Genomic DNA, 20,000 nt, shown 5'->3' with positions numbered 1-20,000 from the left:
AGACACATGAAATATGGAGGGCTTTTTTCCCCTACTTCCTCAAAACTCCAAGCTCAGGGGCTTTAAAAGACAAAAGACTCTTCACATCATCTTGCCATTCTCCCACAGCAATAGTTGCATTTAGATAGGGAAAAACATAAGGATTCCCCTTTCTCCATTGATCAATTGCTACTGTGTCATTTGTCAAAGTCTTATAATTCACACGCAAAGACTGAAATATTTCAGTAGTAGTTTGTTTCAGCAGCCGCAAGGATCTCATCCTAGTCCTTTAACTCAGTCCCTCTGTGCTTGTATTCAGAATATGTCCCAACTTTGTGCATCCAGTTGCAGACTGAGACCAGACATAATTCTAGAAGGTAGAAAATCATTAAGAAAATTTGCTCTTCAAAAGTGTCACGTACGTTGATACAAGAAACAACGAGAGATCCAATTGCAGGTATGGTGTTTATTTGAGGGCAAATCCAAAGGGGTAAACAGTCCAGGCAGGGTCAAAACCAGAACATCCAAAACAACAAGAAAACAGAACAGAACACATGGCAAGGGCAAGACTACGGATTGTATCAAACACTAGACATACAACAAGGACTCTGTGACAAAGACTCAGACAGACCAGGTATAAATACACAAAAGGATAATGGGAAAACAGGAGACAGGTGGGGAACAATCAATTAACTAAACAAGGAGGAAGGTGACCAAATAAGGAGACAGGAAGTGATAATCAGATAGACACCGTGGAAAAGGAGGACACCTAGTGGAAACCCAGGGAACACAACCCAGACACTGTGACAGTACCCCCCCTCTACGGAGCGGCTCCCAGACGCTCCAAGACAGACACAAAACAGAGACCAGGAGGGAAGCGGACAGGTGGAGGTGGAGGGACGGAGGGTCAGAAAAGAAAAACATGGGGAACAGGCACCAAAATGTAAACACAAAACAGGAAGACCAGGAGGGAGGAGGACCGGAGGAGGTTCAGGGGGAGGGACGGAGGGCCAGACTAACAGAAAGGAACAGGGACAGAAATTAACACAAAAACCAAAGGAAAACAAAACATGAAGCCCCCCAGGGCAGAGCCGAAGACCACCACACCCTTGTGGTCAACGCCAGAGTCCTCCAGGGCAGAGCGGAAGACCACCACAACCGGGTAGTCAGGGCAAGCACCCCCCAGGGCGGAGCAGAAGACCACCATGTCCGCGTGGTCAGAGCGGAAGCCCCCCAGGGCGGAGCAGAATACCACCATGTCCGCGTGGTCAGAGCGGAAGCCCCCCAGGGCGGAGCAGAGGACCACTACGTCCTCGTGGTCGACGCCAGAGTCCCCCAGGGCGGAGCAGATGACCACCACGCCCCTGTGGTCGATGCCGGAGTCCAACAGGGCGGAGCAGAAGGCCACCCAGTGACTTGACCTGACTCAGAAAGGTCCACGATGACTAGCCTTGTCTCTGGAAAGTCTATGGTACCTAGCCCTGGCTCTGGAAGGTCATCAGTGACTGGCCCTGACTCTGGAAGGTCATCGGTGACTAGCCCTGACTCTGGAGGGTCATCGGTGACTGGCCCTGACTCTGGAGGGTCATCGGTGACTGGCCCTGACTCGGGAAGATTATCGGTGACTTGACCTGACTCTGAAAGGTCATCGGTGACTAGCCCTGACTCTGGAGGGTCATCGGTGACTAGCCCTGACTCTGGAGGGTCATCGGTGACTCTCCCTGACTCTGGAGGGTCATCGGTGACTCTCCCTGACTCTGGAAGGTCAACGGGGACTAACCCTGAATCTGGAGGGTCCACAAGCACCTGACTAGCCTCTGGAAGGTCAACCGGAACCTCACTCGACTCTGGAGGGTCAACAGGAACCTGACTCGACTCTGGAGGGTCAACTGGAACCTGACTCGACTCTGGAGGGTCAACTGGAACCTGACTCGACTCTGGAGGGTCAACTGGAACCTGACTCGACTCTGGAGGGTCAACAGGAACATGACTTGATTCAAGAGGAACAACTGGAACATGACTCGACTCTGGATGATCAACAGGAGCTAGCTCTAACTCTAGGGGGTCAACTGGGAACTGACTCAACTCTGGAAAGTCAATGGGCACCTGACTTGACTTTGGACTGCCTGTGGAGACGTGAGGCGCCTCGGCTTCAGGCAGCGCCTCTGGTACGGCCTCGGGCACTGCCTCGGTAACGGCCTCGGTAATGGCCTCGGGAGCGGTCTCGGGCACCGCCTCGGCCTCCAGAGCGGCATCGGGCACCGCCTCGGCATCGGGCACCGCCTCGGCATTGGGCAACGCCTCGGCCTCCGGAACGGCATCGGGCACCGCCTTGGCATCGAGCACCGCCTCGGCATCGGGCACCGCCTCGGCCTCCGGAACGGCATCGGGCACTGCCTCGGCCTCCGGAACAGCATCGGGCACCGCCTCGGCCTCCGGAACAGCATCGGGCACCGCCTCGGGAATGTCCTCCTGGACGGCAGCGGCCCACTCGGGAACGTCCTCCTGGATGGCAGTGGTCCGCTCGGGAACGTTCTCCGGGCTTTGAGGAACGGTAGGCGCCTGTCTCCTCCTCCTCCACCCTCTATGATGGCGAGTCGGTGGCACCTCGTCTGGAGACTCAGGCGTTGAGTCGGCCATCTTGTGCTGTGGCTCCGGGCTGGCGGCCATCTTGTGCTGTGGCTCTGGGCTGGCGGCCATTTTGTGCTGTGGCGCTGGGCTGGCGGCCATCTTGTGCTGAGGCGCTGGCTCAGCAGCCATGACGTGAACCGTCTTGGGAACCTCTAGGATCCTTGATAACATCTCGAAGTACTCGAGAAAGGTGTCAGCGGCCATCTTGGGCGTTGGTGCTGAGCTGGCAGCCATCTTGCACTGTGGTGTGAGGCTGGCTTCCATCTTGCCCCGTGGTGCGGGGCAGCCTCTCTGCTCGTCCTCAGCCCATCAGCTATGTGGTGTGATCCCCACGGGACTGCCATCCTCCAGTGTTGCCGTGGTCGGAGTCTCCCTCACTTCTGCCTCCAGGCTCCGAGGCTTGGACTCCACCTCAGTCTGTAGTCCCTGCGGCTCCACCTCAGCTCCTAGCTCTCTCGCCTCCACCATCAACCATAAATCCATCAGCTCCACCGGCTCCCTTGTCCCTCTGGGTCCAAATTGGTCGGGCATCGACCCGACATTGCCTCTGGACCCCTCTTCACTGGCTCTGTCCCACCAGCTATGTTGGGCTCCTTCCTCCCGCCAGCTCCACCTTGGTCCTCAGTCACTCTGGCTTCGCAGTGGATCTTTGGATCTCCGCCTCGGTCACCAGAGACCTCGGCTCCACCCTAGCTCCCCAGATCCTCGGCATTCCCCTGGCTCGTTGGCTCTCTGTCTCCACCTCGGGGCTCCTCCACTTGCTCTGCCACCATTGGTTGGCCCCCTGGAGTCAGCAGCCATTCCTCCTCCATGGCTCCTCCCACTGTTGGCTCCAACTTGGCCCATTATTATGGCTGTGGCCTGAGTCCAGCTGGACTCTGTCTCTGTCATACAATCATACCAAACATACCATCTGAAAGACACAAAATGTTTCAGAGTTGGATGTTTACATCCAAGTGCAACAGTTTTAAACAAAAGGTGGGATATTTGAAACTGTTACTTTTGTGGTCAATGTATAAAATGGTGAAAGTTGCATAAAAGCATCTTTAACAGGAAGGCCAGTTACTACTAGCCGATGAACTAAATTTTGTTCCTTCAAAAAAAAAAAATAATAATAATTTTTGATGCCGATAAGATATTTTCTTGACCAATCTGATCCCCAACTGCAATTAAGACATCCTCCGCTGTGGCATTACCTTCAAGAATGCACCTGAAACCATTACAGAGTGATAATGGCAGCATCTCATCAAGAGACACCATTCTTCCACACAATTACCAGTATACAACTATTTTACAATTTACCTTCTAAACCACTTATTGTCTGGAATGAAAAGAAAAAGTAAATAGGAAAAAGAAAGATTTAGAAACTCTCACCACCACCACTCTCACCGACTCCCAGCATGCAACAGAGAGAGAGAGAGAGAGAGAGAGAGAGAGAGAGAGAGAGACCTTTAAAGACTCTATATTTCACAATTTTCTATAAAATAATTTTCTTCAAAAACTTCCCAGGATTAATAACCATTACATCTCAAATTATATATATATATATATATATATATATATATATATATATATTGTATTTAAAAAATACAATAACACATAAAGTATAATTGCAAAGATCCATCAATATCAGTTTCACATAACCACTTGTTCACTCCCCAAAAATAATTAAAAGTTTAAGGTCTTTAACCATTAGATCAGACCTGGGCATATTACGGCCTGCGGGCCACATCCGGCCCTTTGTGTGTCCCTGTAATAAAAAAACTAATATCCGTCTGCTCGGGCAGATTCGTCTTAACAGCGCGCCCGTGCCTCCGCATCCGAAGATCTGTTTGGGGAGTTGCGCGGAATGCGCGCGCACTCAGCGGAGGCTCGCGCTCTGTTGCCAGGCGACAGTGAAGTTGAATAGCAACAAGTGGTGTTACCCTCAAAATGTCAGCACACGCTAAGAAAAGAAAAGTTGATAATGAATGTCGTGTTTTTAACAAGACATGGACTGCCAAGTACTTCTTCACAGAAATTAAAGGTAATGCTGTGTGCTTGATTTGCGGAACACAGGTCGCTGTGTTAAAAGATTACAATTTGAATCGGCACTACACGACTAAACACGAGGATAAATACAGAAATCTGTCTGAAAAAGAGCGCGCAAGTGTGTCTGATGCATTGCTAGCAAAACTGCACACTCAACAAGGACTTTTTACAAAACTTTACACCACCAGAGAAGCAGCCGTTAGGACAAGTTATGTCATTTCTCACAAAATTATTTGACCTACGCACCACAATTTCACTTAGCCTAATATAAACAGAATTTTATTTTAGTTTTATTCTACTGATTACCAGTACCAGCTATTCATAATATATAATTAAGGGAATTGTACAATGGAAGAAAGCTGAGCAGAATTAAGTGTTATTGTTGGTGTGGCCCTCTGACACGATTCAGGTTTCTCATGTGGCCCCTTATCAAAATTAATTGCTCACCCCTGCATTAGATAGTAGGTATATTCCACCATTAATCTTGACTTGACCAACCCCTTTAAAATTGAAATTTCATCAGTTGACCCCACATCATTAACCTTTACGTGATAAGCATATCATCATCTTTGTTTGGCCAAATAAAAAGTTATGCAAAACATTACTCTCTTTTTTCTTTTTATTATACTTGGGACCATATATAAAAAGCATGGGTGAGAATATTTTTTCTAAGATGCACCATTATTTTACTTGAGCCAAAATCCACTAGCCTTTCACAATAAAAACATAAATGAAAAACAGTTTCTGCAATACCACAAATTGCATTTCTTTAAAGCATTTCTCAGAGATGATGAGGAGGGCACAAGTCATGCCAGATCAGCATACATCATCTCCATAAAGAAGCCTTTTTGCAAACTGTAAATAATACAGATGCTTTTAGCCAGTGTTGACGAGACCAAAAGAAGTCTACCAAACGTTTTTGAATTTTTTCCACCAGTTCATTCGGAGGTTCCAGGACCATCAATTTGTGCCACAATGATGAGGCTACAAGGTTGTTGCAGATCAAAACTCTTCACCTGTATAATAGCTGGGGTAGCAGGCTTTGCCATCGAGACAACCGAGCACACACTTTCTCCATCAGGCCTTCCCAGTTCTTCCTCCTATGTTCCTCTCTTCCTAAAAAACCCCAAATACTTTTACCGGTTGTAATTGTAAAAAAGAAGAGTGGCAAAATTCGATTATGCATTGATTACAGAAAATTAAATGCTCAGACCATCAAAGATGCATACGCTTTGCCAAATATTGAAGAGACTTTTACAGCTCTGACTGGATCGAGATGGTTCTCGGTGATGGACTTGAAGTCAGGCTTCTATCAGGTGGAAATGGCAGAGGAGGATAAGCTTAAAACAGCCTTCGTCACTCCCATGGGATTTTGGGAATTCAATAGGATGCCGCAAGGGGTAACCAACGCTCCAAGAGCGTGAGAAGTGTCGTTTGTTCAAGAAGTCGGTAAAATACTTGGGACATGTTGTCTCGGAGAATGGAGTGGAAACTGACCCTGAAAAGATTTCTGCACTCACAACTTGGCCTCGACCAAACAATATTAAAGAGCTTAAGTCCTTTCTTGGATTTACAGGATATTACAGGAGATTCATCAAGGACTTTTAAAAAATCGCAAAGCCTCTCAATGATCTCACTGCCGGCTACGTTCCGGCAAGGCGGAAATGCAAAGCCAAGTCCTTTTCCAACACTGACCTTAAGTCACCCTTTGCTGAAAAGTGGACAGCTAAGTGCGAACAAGCATTCAGGACTCTCATTGGAAAGTTAACAACTGCTCCAATTTTGGGCTTTGCCAATCCTCGACTCCCATATGTTCTCCATACCGATGCTAGTCTTCACAGCCTTGGGGCGGCTCTGTATCAACTGCAAGATGGACGGATGAAAGTTATTGCTTACGCCAGTAGTGGGTTGTCAAACTGTGAGAGGAGATACCCCACACATAAGCTAGAATTTCTTGCCCTTAAGTGGGCAATAACTGACAAATTGTCTGACTATCTCTATGGAGCGGAGTTCACTGTTGTCACCGACAACAACCCCCTGACTTATGTATTATCATCCGCAAAACTAGATGCTACAGGCCACCGGTGGCTATCAGCTCTGTCAAACTTCAACTTCAGTATTCAGTATCGGGCTGGCAAGATAAATAAAGATGCCGACGGCTTATCTAGGCGTCCACATGACCTTGATGAGACAGATCTGAGTGCCGAAGCTAAAGATGATAGAGTGTTGCAGTTCCTGTCTAAGTTTCTAAAAGTACAGAGTGACGCCACTTTTCCAAAAGAAGCAATTAAAGCCATATGCCAGAGACATTTGCTAGATGGATCTTTCAGTACAGGGGAAGAGTGTAATCACTCACCTGTGATTGTTGAATCCCTTGCCATGGATGCAAGTGCTATCCCAGCCGAGTTCACTCATGCTGATATGCGTCCAGGATCCAGCACCCTTCCCAGAATGTCACAACTGGAATGGGCTGCAGAACAGAGAGCTGATCCAGTAATCAGCAGAATTCTGGATATACTCACCACAGGAAAACGCCTCTCCTATTGTGTCAGGCAGAAAGAGGACAAAGAAGTCCAACTCATGCTTCGAGTGCAAGATCAACTCGTCATTAACAATGCGGTCCTTTACCGTAAAAGGATGAACAGCGGTGAACCCTTTTTCCAGCTGGTTCTTCCCTCGAAATATTGTGAAACAGCTCAAGAAGGTCTCCACGATTCAGTTGGACACATGGGATTCGAGAGGACCATAGTACCCACTGCAGACCAGAAGGCCAAGACAGTAGCTAAGACATTGTGGAACAGTTTTTTTGTTCACTATGGCATACCTGAGCGTCTACATAGCGATCAAGGTCGGGACTTTGAATCTGCTTTAATCAAAGACCTTTGCCTGCTATTGGGGATCAAGAAAACCAGAACCACCCCTTATCACCCACGTGGCAATCCTGTGGAACGGTTCAATAGAACGCTTTTGGTGATGCTTGGGACTCTAGGTGCAGCCTTTGGTGCATGCAAACAATTGCACCAGGAACGAAACAACAGGCATTTCTCCTTACCAACTAATGTTTGGGAGACAGCCAAACCTCCCCATTGATGTGGCATTCGGACTACACCCAGAGGGGCAGAGCAGAATCCCTCACACTAATTATGTGAAAAGGCTCAAAGATAATCTGCAGGAGAGCTACAAACTTGCAGTGGAACACAGCGAGAGAAACGCTCAGAAAAACAAACAGAGATATGACATGAAATTAAGAGAAACCATCTTGGAAGTAGGAGACCATGTCCTCATCAAAAATGTTGGAGTGCAGGGCAAACACAAGATAGCTGATCGTTGGAGTCGAACTGTGTATAAAGTAGTGAAACATATGAACGATTCTCCTGTTTATGTTGTAGCACCTGTTCATTCTGATGGCCCTGAAAGGACACTGCATCGTGACTTGCTCTTACCTTGTGGCTTCCTGGCTACATCTACATCTAGCACTGCAAAGAAGTCAGCATATACTCGAGCAAGAAATACAGCACAGACCTGCCTGCGTGAAATGAAGAACAGATGGTGGCAGTCAAAAGCTGAGAAACTTCAGTCTGCTGCAGACCGACATGATATGAAGACATTCTATCGTTGTCTTAAGACAGTCCATGGGCCCCTGAGAGCTGGTTCTACACCTGTACGTGCTATTGACGGAACCCTACTTACTGACAAGGCTGAGATCCTCAGACGCTGGGTCGACCACTTTCAATTGGTATTGAACCAGCCAGCTGCTTTTGATGACTCCGTGCTTGGTGACATAGCACAGCGGCCAACGGCCTCAGATCTGGACGACACTCCATCGCTCGAAGAAATCGCACATGCCATTGAGCAGATGCCCCCTGGTAAAGCCCTGGGTTCTGATGGCATTCAAAGTGAGGTGCTAAAGGAAGGCGGACAATCTCTTCTTGCCGCACTCAACGCATTATTCTGTAAAATATGGAGCGAGGAAGCTGTGCCTCAAGATTTTAAAGACGCATTGATTGTTCACATCTACAAGCGCAAGGGAGACAGAGCCTGCTGTGATAATCCTCGTGGCATCTCGTTGCTCTCCATTGCAGGCAAAGTTTTGGCACGAATTCTGCTGAACCATCTCCAACGACACATTCATGACAGTGAAATCATCCCGGAAAGTCAGTGTGGATTTCGTGTAGGTCGCGGTACTATGGACATGGTGTTTACTGCTAGGCAGATCCAGGAGAAGTGCCGAGAACAACACCTTGACCTTTATATGATCTTTATTGACCTCACAAAAGCCTTCGACTCAGTTTCCAGCACCGGGCTTTGGCTCATTCTTCATAAGGTTGGATGTCCAGAGAAATTCATTAATATCGTCCGTTCATTTCATGATGGCATGCTTGGTCAGGTTCTGGATGATGGCAAACTGTCTGACCCATTTGGCATCTCCACTGGCACCAAACAAGGCTGTGTGCTTGCCCCACTGTTATTCAGCATCTTCTTTTCCATGGTGCTGTCCGTGGCTTTTAAGAACTGCGACATGGGCATTCCAATCCAGTTCCGTACAGATGGCTGTGTCTTCAATCTACGCAGGCTCCAGGCTCATACAAAGACACATTCAGCAATTCTGCGTGACCTCCTATATGCAGATGATTGTGCACTGATGGCGCACACCCTTACCGAAGCTCAGTCACTATTCGATCGTTTTAGAACTGCAGCTTCTAGGTTTGGGCTTACTGTCAGTCTAAAGAAGACAGAAGTCATGCTTCAAGCGGTGAACAAGTCAAACTCCAATCCACCGGTAATCACTGCAGAGCTACTCTATTGCATAGCTGATGAAGATGAGCAATCTTTTTTTTTTGTCTTTTTCTTTTCTACTCTCTCGTCGAGTGCATCGTGAAATGAAGACAGAGTGAGATAAATATAGTGAAACAGACCACTTAACACACGGGAGAAATAATTTTCAATATTGTTAATTAGTAAAAGTGGCAAGAAACCTTAGTTATTGTAAACTGCTGTTTTACACTTTTTGTTTTTTGGATGAGTTTAAGAATCTCCGATTGTTTTTTTTTTGTTGTGCATATTTTGCTACTGTTGAGAGAGAGAGAGAGAGATTCTACGGCGAGCCAGTGATTCAGCGATTCAGTGACTCAGCGATTCTGGACTGTGACTGTAACCAGTGGCTATCCACTCGCCAAGCTGGTGGACTGAACGCTTTTGGATACATCATACAGATAAGATTTATGAGATCTCCAACGTTATCACACACTGCCCGGGTAGTGATTTAAAACAAGGCCTTTTATTCAATAAACCACACAGGAACTGAATTGAAGCTCAGCTGAGTTGAACATTGAACTAATTGACCAGACTGATTTTAGTTGTTTTTTTGTTTTTTTAACTGACTGACTATTTTTGGGGAGGGGAATTTGTTATTTGTTGTTCATAATCCTTGAGGAATGTTAAAATAAATGTTTTGATGCTGAGTTGCTATTTAAACAGAGGTCGTAGCCAATTCATTTTAAGAGCCCAGCCTAATTCTGAATTCTAATGCTGACATTTCATTTATATAGGTCATTGGGATATTCTCATTGGTGCCTTAAGTTGCGTTAGTTACATACATAAAACCAGATCTTCCCTATTGTAAATTACCTGGAAGTACTAAACTAGTGTTATCGACACCACACCACAGAGCATAATTTTTTTTACACAATTTACTTTGGCAGATGAGGTTTTCCTATAACGCTCTAAAATATTTTATATTTTATCTTAGATCTTAATTTCTTAAAACAACAGTGATGTTATCAGCATATGCTGAAATTTTGACACATTCATTAGAAGAGATATTTTTAACATGTAGACCCATTATTTTTTCTCTTAACTTACAGAGGAGAGGATCAATGACCAAACTATAAAGCTGACCTGAAAGAGGGCACCCTTGTCTTATTCCCCTCTTTAACTTGACAGGGACACTAAGACCACCTGCCATCTTTATCATACATGTGGCATTATTATATAGCAGTTTTATCATTGATGAAAAATTGTCCTCAAAACCAAAAGTCTTTAAAACTTTAAAATGATTCTGATGATCCACTTGATCAAAAGCTTTTTCTTGATCAAGAGATAATAATCCTAGATTTATGTTATTCTTCATAGCAAAATCTATAACATCACGTATTAATTGCAAATTATCAGAAATACATATTTTTTTTATTCAGTAGGATTGGTCTTTATGTATTACTTTAAACAACATTTTGTTTAACCTGTTGGCAAAACACTTCGATAATACATTTTCTTTGGGAGTAGTGTTAAAATTGCCCGTTTGGCAACTTCTAGGCAGGGAACCTATCCAAATGCATTCCTGTAACACTTCAAAGAGATCAGTTCCAATTGTAGACCAAAAATGTTTATACATTTCATTAGAAAGTCCATCTATACCCAGGGTACTTCCTGAAAAATCCCATAACTGCAGGACTTAATTCTTCAAAGGTAATTCCACACTCTAAATAATTCTGATCTTCAACAGTTAAACTGGGTAGATTCTTTAAAAGTTCATCTTGGCTCTGAGTATCGGTGTTGTCAGCAGAGTATAATTGAGAATACAAATCCACAGCTAATCCACGCATTTCTGTGGGATCACTTGTTTCATGGCCATCACTGTTTTTCAAACTGTACATTTGTTGTTCTTGTGCACTTTTGCGTTAAAAAAAGAAGTTTCCAAGTTAAAAAAGAAAGAGGTATGTCCATCCATACTCTCATTGATAGAAACTTGCTTCTTCCAAGAGCACCATTAACCTTCTCAATTTTAATTTATTTTCAGTCCACTTATGTACATTAACAGAAAGATCTCCATCCAGCATGTTCTTTTCTATGACAAGGATTTCATTTTCAAGCCACTCCAGTCCTTTTCAAACACAAATTTGAATGGGATGCATACTGCTGACAAAACTCTTTTAAATGGACCCTACCTATTTCCCACCAAAGTGTAATGTCTCCATAGCTAGTTTTCCATGTTTCCCAAAAATTTTTAAAACTTTCACAAAATGTTTTGTGCAGTAGCAGTTTTACATTAAAATGCCAATGGGCACTTCTACTTCTTTTGGAAGTCAGTGTACAGTCAACAGTGATGGTAATGGTAATGGTCAGTAAATGGTGTAGGGACAATGTTTGTTCGTACAACTCTGTTTTTCATATTTTTATACAGTATATATACAATCTGTCTAGACGTGCCGCTGAAATTTTTCCTTAATTCACCTTTACCCATGTATATTTGGAGGATTAATATCTCTCCAAACATCTATAAAGTTAAAGGTTTTAATTATATTACCTAATTCAGTAGGGGATTGAAAGTGTGGTTCCTCTCCATTCCTATCAAGCAAAAAATCAAGTGTACAATTCCAATCCCCTCCTAAAATTATGTTACTCTCCTGTTTTCTTTGACAGATTTTCATTTTCTTAAAAGTGAAAATCTGCCTCATTATTAGGAGCATAGATTTTAATAAAAACAAAGAAAACCCCAATAATATCAACTCTAACTGCCAATAGTCTACCTGGTTCAATTTCTTCTTTGAATACAATTTTTACTTTAATAGGAAAAAAAAGAATTGCAGTTCCTCACTCAAATTGGACCCAAAGGGATCATTCTGAATGAATTAGCAATTTTACCTTATCGAGTTAATTCTTAAATTATGTTGTCATTTGAGACGTGAGGAGGCACATTTGATATGGTTACTTTAGTTGCTGGAGCCACTAAAGGAGCCAAATGTTTCATTAATCCAAAAACCGTTTTCAGTAAGTTGATTCACTAATTGCTCTGATTTCAAAAAGACAACAACTGCCTTATTAATTTGTGAGAATATTGTCAAATCCAGTCAGTTCTCCTACCACTACGAGCACATCCTCCACACTCACGCCTTGCTTGGGCACGCATTGGGTACCCATTATGCAGAGTTGGGTGCGAGGTTACCTGAATCAAATTAGCCGTCATTCTAGCATTCGACAAAAAGCTGCATGGCTGAAGGGAAACAAACAACAAAACTCCTTAATATTATACGTAAGACAAAGCCACCAGAGGGGAAACAAAGAAATAGGACAGAAAAAAAAACTCAGTTTTCACACCCACTCTCCTACCACGCTCCACTCGTCTCACCACACACGCTCATGCACACAGAGAGAGAGAGACAAAGAGAGAGAGAGAGAGAGAGAGTGTGTTTGTGTGTGTGTGTGTGTGTGTGTGTGTGTGTGTGTGTGTGTGTGTGTGTGTGTACTTGTTTTTCTATTCTGGTGGGGACTTAAACCTGAATACACACAGCCTCATGGGGGCTCGTGTCACGGTGGGGACCTAAATTGGGGTCCCCACGGGTAAACAAGCTAATAAATTACACAGAATGAATTTTCTTGAAAATCTAAAAATGCAGAAAGTTTCCTGTGAGGGTTAGGTTTAGGGGTAGGGTTGGTGTAGGGCAATAGAAAATACGGTCTGTACAGTTTAAAAACCATTACGCCTATGGAGAGTCCCCACAAGGATAGCTGTCCAGACATGTGTGTGTGTGTGTGTGTAAAAATCTTCAGATGTAACCCCTTTGCAGTTGTAACTCATCTAACTACACATTTTTCCTCAGTAACTGTAACAGATTACCATAACATTTATTGTGAAATTAAATTACGTAATTCTGTTATGTGTACGGTCGTGGCCAAAAGTTTTGAGAATTACATAAATATTAGTTTTCAAAAAGTTTGCTGCTAAACTGCTTTTAGATCTTTGTTTCAGTTGTTTCTGTGATGTACTGAAATATAATTACAAGCACTTCATACGTTTTAAAGGCTTTTATCGACAATTACATGACATTTATGCAAAGAGTCAGTATTTGCAGTGTTGGCCCTTCTTTTTCAGGACCTCTGCAATTCGACTGGGCATGCTCTCAATCAACTTCTGGGCCAAATCCTGACTGATAGCAACCCATTCTTTCATAATCACTTCTTGGAGTTTGTCAGAATTAGTGGGTTTTTGTTTGTCCACCCGCCTCTTGAGGATTGACCACAAGTTCTCAATGGGATTAAGATCTGGGGAGTTTCCAGGCCATGGACCCAAAATTTCAACATTCTGGTCCCTGAGCCACTTAGTTATCACTTTTGCCTTATGGCATGGTGCTCCATCGTGCTGGAAAATGCATTGTTCTTCACCAAACTGTTGTTGGATTGTTGGAAGAAGTTGCTGTTGGAGGGTGTTTTGGTACCATTCTTTATTCATGGCTGTGTTTTTGGGCAGAATTGTGAGTGAGCCCACTCCCTTGGATGAGAAGCAACCCCACACATGAATGGTGTCAGGATGCTTTACTGTTGGCATGACACAGGACTGATGGTAGCGCTCACCTTTTCTTCTCCGGACAAGCCTTTTTCCAGATGCCCCAAACAATCAGAAAGGGGCTTCATCGGAGAATATGACTTTGCCCCAGTCCTCAGCAGTCCATTCACTATACTTTCTGCAGAAGATCAATCTGTCCCTGATGTTTTTTTTGGAGAGAAGTGGCTTCTTTGCTGCCCTTCTTGACACCAGGCCATCTTCCAGAAGTCTTGTCCTCACTGTGGGTGCAGATGCGCTCACACCTGCCTGCTGCCATTCCTGAGCAAGCTCTGCACTGGTGGCACTCCGATCCTGCAGCTCAATCCTCTTTAGGAGACCATCCTGGCGCTTGCTGGACTTTCTTGGACGCCCTGAAGCCTTCTTTACAAGAATTGAACCTCTTTCCTTGAAGTTCTTGATGATCCTATAAATTGTTGATTTAGGTGCAATCTTAGTAGCCACAATATCCTTGCCTGTGAAGCCATTTTTATGCAACGCAATGATGGCTGCACGCGTTTCTTTGCAGGTCACCATGGTTAACAATGGAAGAACAATGATTTCAAGCATCACCCTCCTTTTAACATGTCAAGTCTGCCATTCTAACCCAATCAGCCTGACATAATGATCTCCAGCCTTGTGCTCGTCAACATCCTCACCTGAGTTAACAAGACGATTACTGAAATGATCTCAGCAGGTCCTTTAATGACAGCAATGAAATGCAGTGGAACGTTTTTTTGGGATTAAGTTAATTTTCATGGCAAAGAAGGACTATGCAATTCATCTGATCACTCTTCATAACATTCTGGAGTATATGCAAATTGCTTTTATAAAAACTTAAGCAGCAACTTTTCCAATTTCCAATATTTATGTAATTCTCCAAACTTTTGGCCACGACTGTAACTACTCCCACACAATGTTGATCTGAGCGTCACTCTCACCTCTTACATGTAACCCTACATTTTCCTAGTTTCACAATATTACAGTTTACTGTATAAATGCAGCCTTGGAGACTTTTATTTAAAAAATCAAATTTTTCCAATCTTTTGACCGGTAGTGCACTTTAGAAACACATGTAAGCATGCGTGTGTATATGTGCGTGTGTGTGTGAGAAAGAGAGAGAGTGTGTGTGTGTGTGTGTGTGTGTGTTTTAGGTATACAGATTGTTTATGAGTGAAGTTGTTTAGTCTGAAGTCTGAATGACTTGCCCAAACCATAATGAATATATAAACATGGTGGGTTAATGATAACTGTTCTGCTAGGATTTCAAAATAAACCGTGAGCTGATCTTCCCACTCACTCCTGCAGTATCACGACTCTCTTCTGTGTGAAACTGACTGACCGGGGGTTGTTTCTCAGAGTCTCAGTCAGTGTGTGTTGTGTTGTGTTGTGTTGATGTGCAGGTGGAGCCGCTGTCGGGGCCGCTGACCGGCGGGACGCTGCTCACGGTGCAGGGCAGGAACCTCGGACACAACACCACTCAGCTCAACATCTCCATCGGCCGAGTGCCCTGCAGCGTACTGCCACAACACTACACTGTCTCAGTCAGGTACAGGACACGCACACACACACACACTAGCTGCTGTTAACCATGGTTGGCCACTTCCTGCACTGAATGACCATATCCATCACTGCACAGAGCGGCATTTGGATGTGACTGACAGTTCAGACTGATTTAATGTTGACTTGAGCTTCACATGATGTCGGAGTTCATCTGTGCTTCAGTTTGTACACTGGACACTGTTTATTGTGCAAAAGTACACAAAAATTATTCATTTAGCATAAACTATGTTTATCCTTGTTGTAGGAGAGCCATATTTAGTGTCATCTGGGTTGTGTTGTCATTGAATTCATGGTTTTTGAGGGCGTTGCACAGCTAATTATCCAAGCTTCACCATATGACAGATTACTTATTGGCTCGTGATGCAGCAGTTTGTGTGTGTCGCTACAGGTTGGTTTGTGAGACTGATGCTTCGTGGGAACAGATGAGGGATCATGTAACAGTGAGCGTGGCTGGGAACTCTGTGGGCGTTTCAAATGACATCTTCTCCTTTGTGGTACGTGCAAGCCTTTTGTTCTCTGCTGATTTCCATGTCACACCCTCAGAGTGATGATCCTCTCCTGCATTCGCTCTCTTGTCTTCATCCTGATTTATTTTCCCATCACACCCTTTGCTGTGTGTTAGACCACCCTCTCATGAGGGATACATGCCAACAGAGGCTGATGATACTGACAGATTTTCAGCAAAGGTTTGCGTGATATGACGGCACGTTTGACTGCATGACCTCAGCTGATTGAGAGGAAGGACTCTGGAAGGGCTTTGCTTTGTTTTGTCTGATGGAGTTTCTGGGCTGTTGTCATTTTCACATGGCATTGAGATATGCGGTGGTACATGTGGTTTGCTTTATAAACCAGTGTGAAGGAACAGAGTGTGATCTGGTGCCACCGAGCAGATCCACACTTCAGACTGATGTTCTTGTGCTGATTTACGCAGCAAACCTGTGGACAGTGGCGGCTGGTGGAAAAATGTTCTCCAACAATTTTAGCATACATCCACATATTCCAGTACAACAAAAGGAAAAATATTAAGACTAAAATTGTGAATAAAGATTTTTTTTTTTTTTTTTTTACCAAGACCAAGATTAAGTTTGAGGATGATTCTCACAAAATTAGATTTTCTGCAATAATTTGTCCAGACATTTTTTAATTTCCAAATGAAAAGCCTCCCGTGGACTAAGCAAGTGCATATGGTTTGTCCAGTGTAACTGTGATCTCCTTGTTAAATAAAAATGTTATAATAATAATAATAATTCACAATTTATGTATACTTTGCAACAGCTTGTAAAAAAAATGTATATGGAAATTCTATGAGAACAGTCAGGGTGATTCTCGTCCAGAGTGAAATCGTCCTAAAAGGGACAGTACTCCACAGCATGATTTAACACTGATTGGACTATAAACACACAGCCTAGAATAGTGACAGCTGTGGCCGAATGTGATAGATCTTTGGTGGTGCATGGTCTAATGAAGACCCTAACCCCTGCCTGAGGAATCTGGTGGAAAACTGGTGAATGTATTAAAGAGATCTGAGAGCAGCCTGCTGGCGATTGAGCTTAAACTGTTAGCTGTCTTCTGGCCAGTAGCTGATTTTTAGCAGGTCAACCTGGCACCTTTTTACAAAACATCTTGAGCACTTTCAGCCGTTACGAGCAGCTGGTATCTTACTGGTCCAGCATATTCAGGCAGCTCGAGGAAACACAACATTTCAGACCCAAAGCTCTCCAACACAATAAAGACTGAGGCTACCCAAGACTGGTTTTGGTGTGAAATGGAGCTGGAGCTGGAGCAGGACTGGAAATCGTGATCAGAAATGGTAAAGAGGAAAGGCAGGAAGAGGGATGAGAATGTAGGCTCCTTCAAAGCTCCTTCCTCAAACCTTTCGCCGCTTCAGTCGCTGAGCTCAGGAAACATCTGGCTGAACAACACACACTCACACATACTTATGCTTTAATATGCTCCTCTTGACCCTCAGCTTGCCTCCACCCCCACAGGATGTGATGTCATGTGGTCTGTGTGTGCTGTATATGTTCACATGTGTAGCGCTGACATTCACTCTGCATGCCACATTACTCCTCAATGACATGCTAGTTTAAACTAACCTCCTAGAACCGTTTATGGTTCTTGATGTGATCAAAGCTGCTGCTCTCTGACTTTATCAAAACATACTGAAATGTGCTCACTATGCTACAGCATTCCATATTAAAGCCTTCCTGATGGAAAATCCAGCTAAAGCCTGCTGGAAGTGGAACATAGCTGTTCCATGCTGGTTTAGTTGTTAGGCTAGTAGATCTTCAGCCTGTCACAACAGCTGTGTTTTGGAAAACAGTAGCTGATTTGTTGCTGGTCTGCCAGCTCTTTCCAGTGTGGCACTTAGTCAGATCACCGACTGGATTGACCCATAGTTTGTGATTGAACCAACACTTTAAAGTATAGATGCACAATATTATCGGAATTTATCGGAATCAACCGATAATGGTTTAAAATGTAAACACCAGCATCGGCCAATTTGAAAAATGGTAAATGGTAAATGGTAAAATGATGATGCTGATATGCCTCGCTGATAAGATGGATTGCCCACATGTGCTCAGGGTGTGTGACTTGTGTTTCTGAATAAATAAAGGGTAGTTTTGATTTAAAGGCCAGAATCTATAGTGTGCATGCATAACAATTACACTTATACAGTTATAACACTTATACTATATACAGATTTATCCATTAATATATATATTTTTTTCAAATGGATTATTTTAAACTTAAATACTATGTTCTCTCATAAAAAAACTTTAGTAATGTTTGTTAGTTCTTTTTGCTCATATATAACCAAAACTAAAAACAATTAGTTTATAGTTTCTGCACAGAAGAGACTTGCTGTTGTTTTAAAACAAAGGGATATATATATATATATATATAAATATATTATATTGTGCATCCCTACTTTAAAGAAGTTTTTTCTCGGTCCTCCATTTCTCAGGAGCCCAGACTGCTGGAGTTCATGCCGAGGCAGGGTCCCGTCGCTGGAGGAACCAGACTCACCATCCATGGCCAGTTCCTGGACGCTGGATCCACAGTCAACGTCAAGATCAACCGAACTCAGAACTGCACCATCTTCATGTGAGCATGTGTTGGTGGCGGTTCGTGTTTTACTGATATATCACCCAAATCTGCTCCTCATGACATCTGCCATATGCTTCTGCAGGCTGTCTGGAGACGTCATCAAGTGTGTGATGCCTCCAGCCGAACCGGCCGTCGCTGAGAACGTGTCAGTGTGTGTGGTGTATGACGGCCGGCCGTGTCTCAGCACTTCACCCAGCTTCATGTTCACCTATGAGAAAAACCCTACTATCAGTCACATCAGACCCAACAAAAGCTTCCTCAGGTACTGAACACACACAGGACAGCAGTAGTCAACATTTGTCCCATGGTCTGTCTGAATACTCAATCCTGATTGGCTGGCAGGTATGCATTAAAACCTTTAAATGCACAAATAGTCAGTTCAATCACCGTTCCATATTAATGTGCTGCTTGAGCTGCACACAAACCCCAACACACACACACACAGAGAGAGAGGTTGGAAATCACAGATTGCACTGTGCACATAAAGAAACTTGTCAATGCTGCTCTGCGACTTTTATTCATAAAACAGCCTAGATGCTAGACACAACATTATATTCCTCAGCAACGAGGTGGTAAAATCACAGTTCTTTAAGCAAATAGTGAGACACACAGACGCAAGTAACACACACACAACTGTCATCTCTCTCTCTCTCTCTCTCTGATAATTAATAAAAATAAAAAATGCTATAATTAATTAAAATACATTTATATATTTATTATTATTATTTATTGTTTCATGACGTGAAAAAAGCTAGCTGTTCATCAACATTTTTTAATGTGCTTCACGTTATGTGGTTCTTGGCTTCCACGTCATGCAATAATTGTAATTGTGATGTGATGATGTTGCAGCGGGGGTCGCAGTATCTCCGTCACTGGATTCGGCTTCGATCTGGTGCAGTCTGTCAGGATGGAGGTGTCTGGAGTCGGACAGACGGTGAGATAAATCATGCTTTGTTTATAAGATAGAGATCAAAGTGCTGGTGTGTGAGATATTTCAGTCTGTTCACTCGTTCATATGAATCTCATTTCCGCAGAGCTGCTCCTATGTGTCGTCTACTCTGATCGTTTGTCAGTCTCCTGCTGCCAATCAATCCCAGCAGGCCACGGCTCTCTTCTACCTCAACGAGGTGCTGTACAGAGGAGAGAACACGTCTCCATCAGGACGAGGGCCAGACGAGGACGAGGAGCCTCACGCTGATGCCTTTCACTTTGAATATGTGGAGGATCCACAGTTCTATACGGCCAACAAAGAGAAACTCATCAAACATCATCCTGGAGAGCCACTCATCCTCATCATCAATGTGAGTGTGTGTGTCAATCATCTAGAACTAGACAGCATGTTGAACTATTAATTAAACAAAAATGAAAA

At 43.8% G+C, this 20,000-nt stretch overlaps 1 protein-coding gene across 2 annotated transcripts in view; it reads left to right on the top strand.

The window, feature by feature from the left end:
- Positions 1 to 20,000, top strand: part of plxnd1 (plexin D1) — an 81,411-nt gene that overhangs the window by 28,873 nt on the left and 32,538 nt on the right. For both annotated transcript variants that reach the window (XM_059502954.1, XM_059502953.1), the window contains exons 13-18: positions 15,361 to 15,506; positions 15,909 to 16,014; positions 18,489 to 18,628; positions 18,714 to 18,893; positions 19,481 to 19,565; positions 19,666 to 19,932. In XM_059502954.1, the coding sequence (XP_059358937.1) occupies positions 15,361 to 15,506; positions 15,909 to 16,014; positions 18,489 to 18,628; positions 18,714 to 18,893; positions 19,481 to 19,565; positions 19,666 to 19,932 (924 nt within the window). The remainder of the gene's footprint in view (positions 1 to 15,360; positions 15,507 to 15,908; positions 16,015 to 18,488; positions 18,629 to 18,713; positions 18,894 to 19,480; positions 19,566 to 19,665; positions 19,933 to 20,000) is intronic.

This window comes from Carassius carassius, chromosome 21, assembly GCF_963082965.1.
Source record: "Carassius carassius chromosome 21, fCarCar2.1, whole genome shotgun sequence".
NCBI classification, from domain to species: Eukaryota; Metazoa; Chordata; class Actinopteri; order Cypriniformes; family Cyprinidae; genus Carassius; species Carassius carassius.
This window is presented reverse-complemented; position numbering and strand designations above follow the sequence as displayed.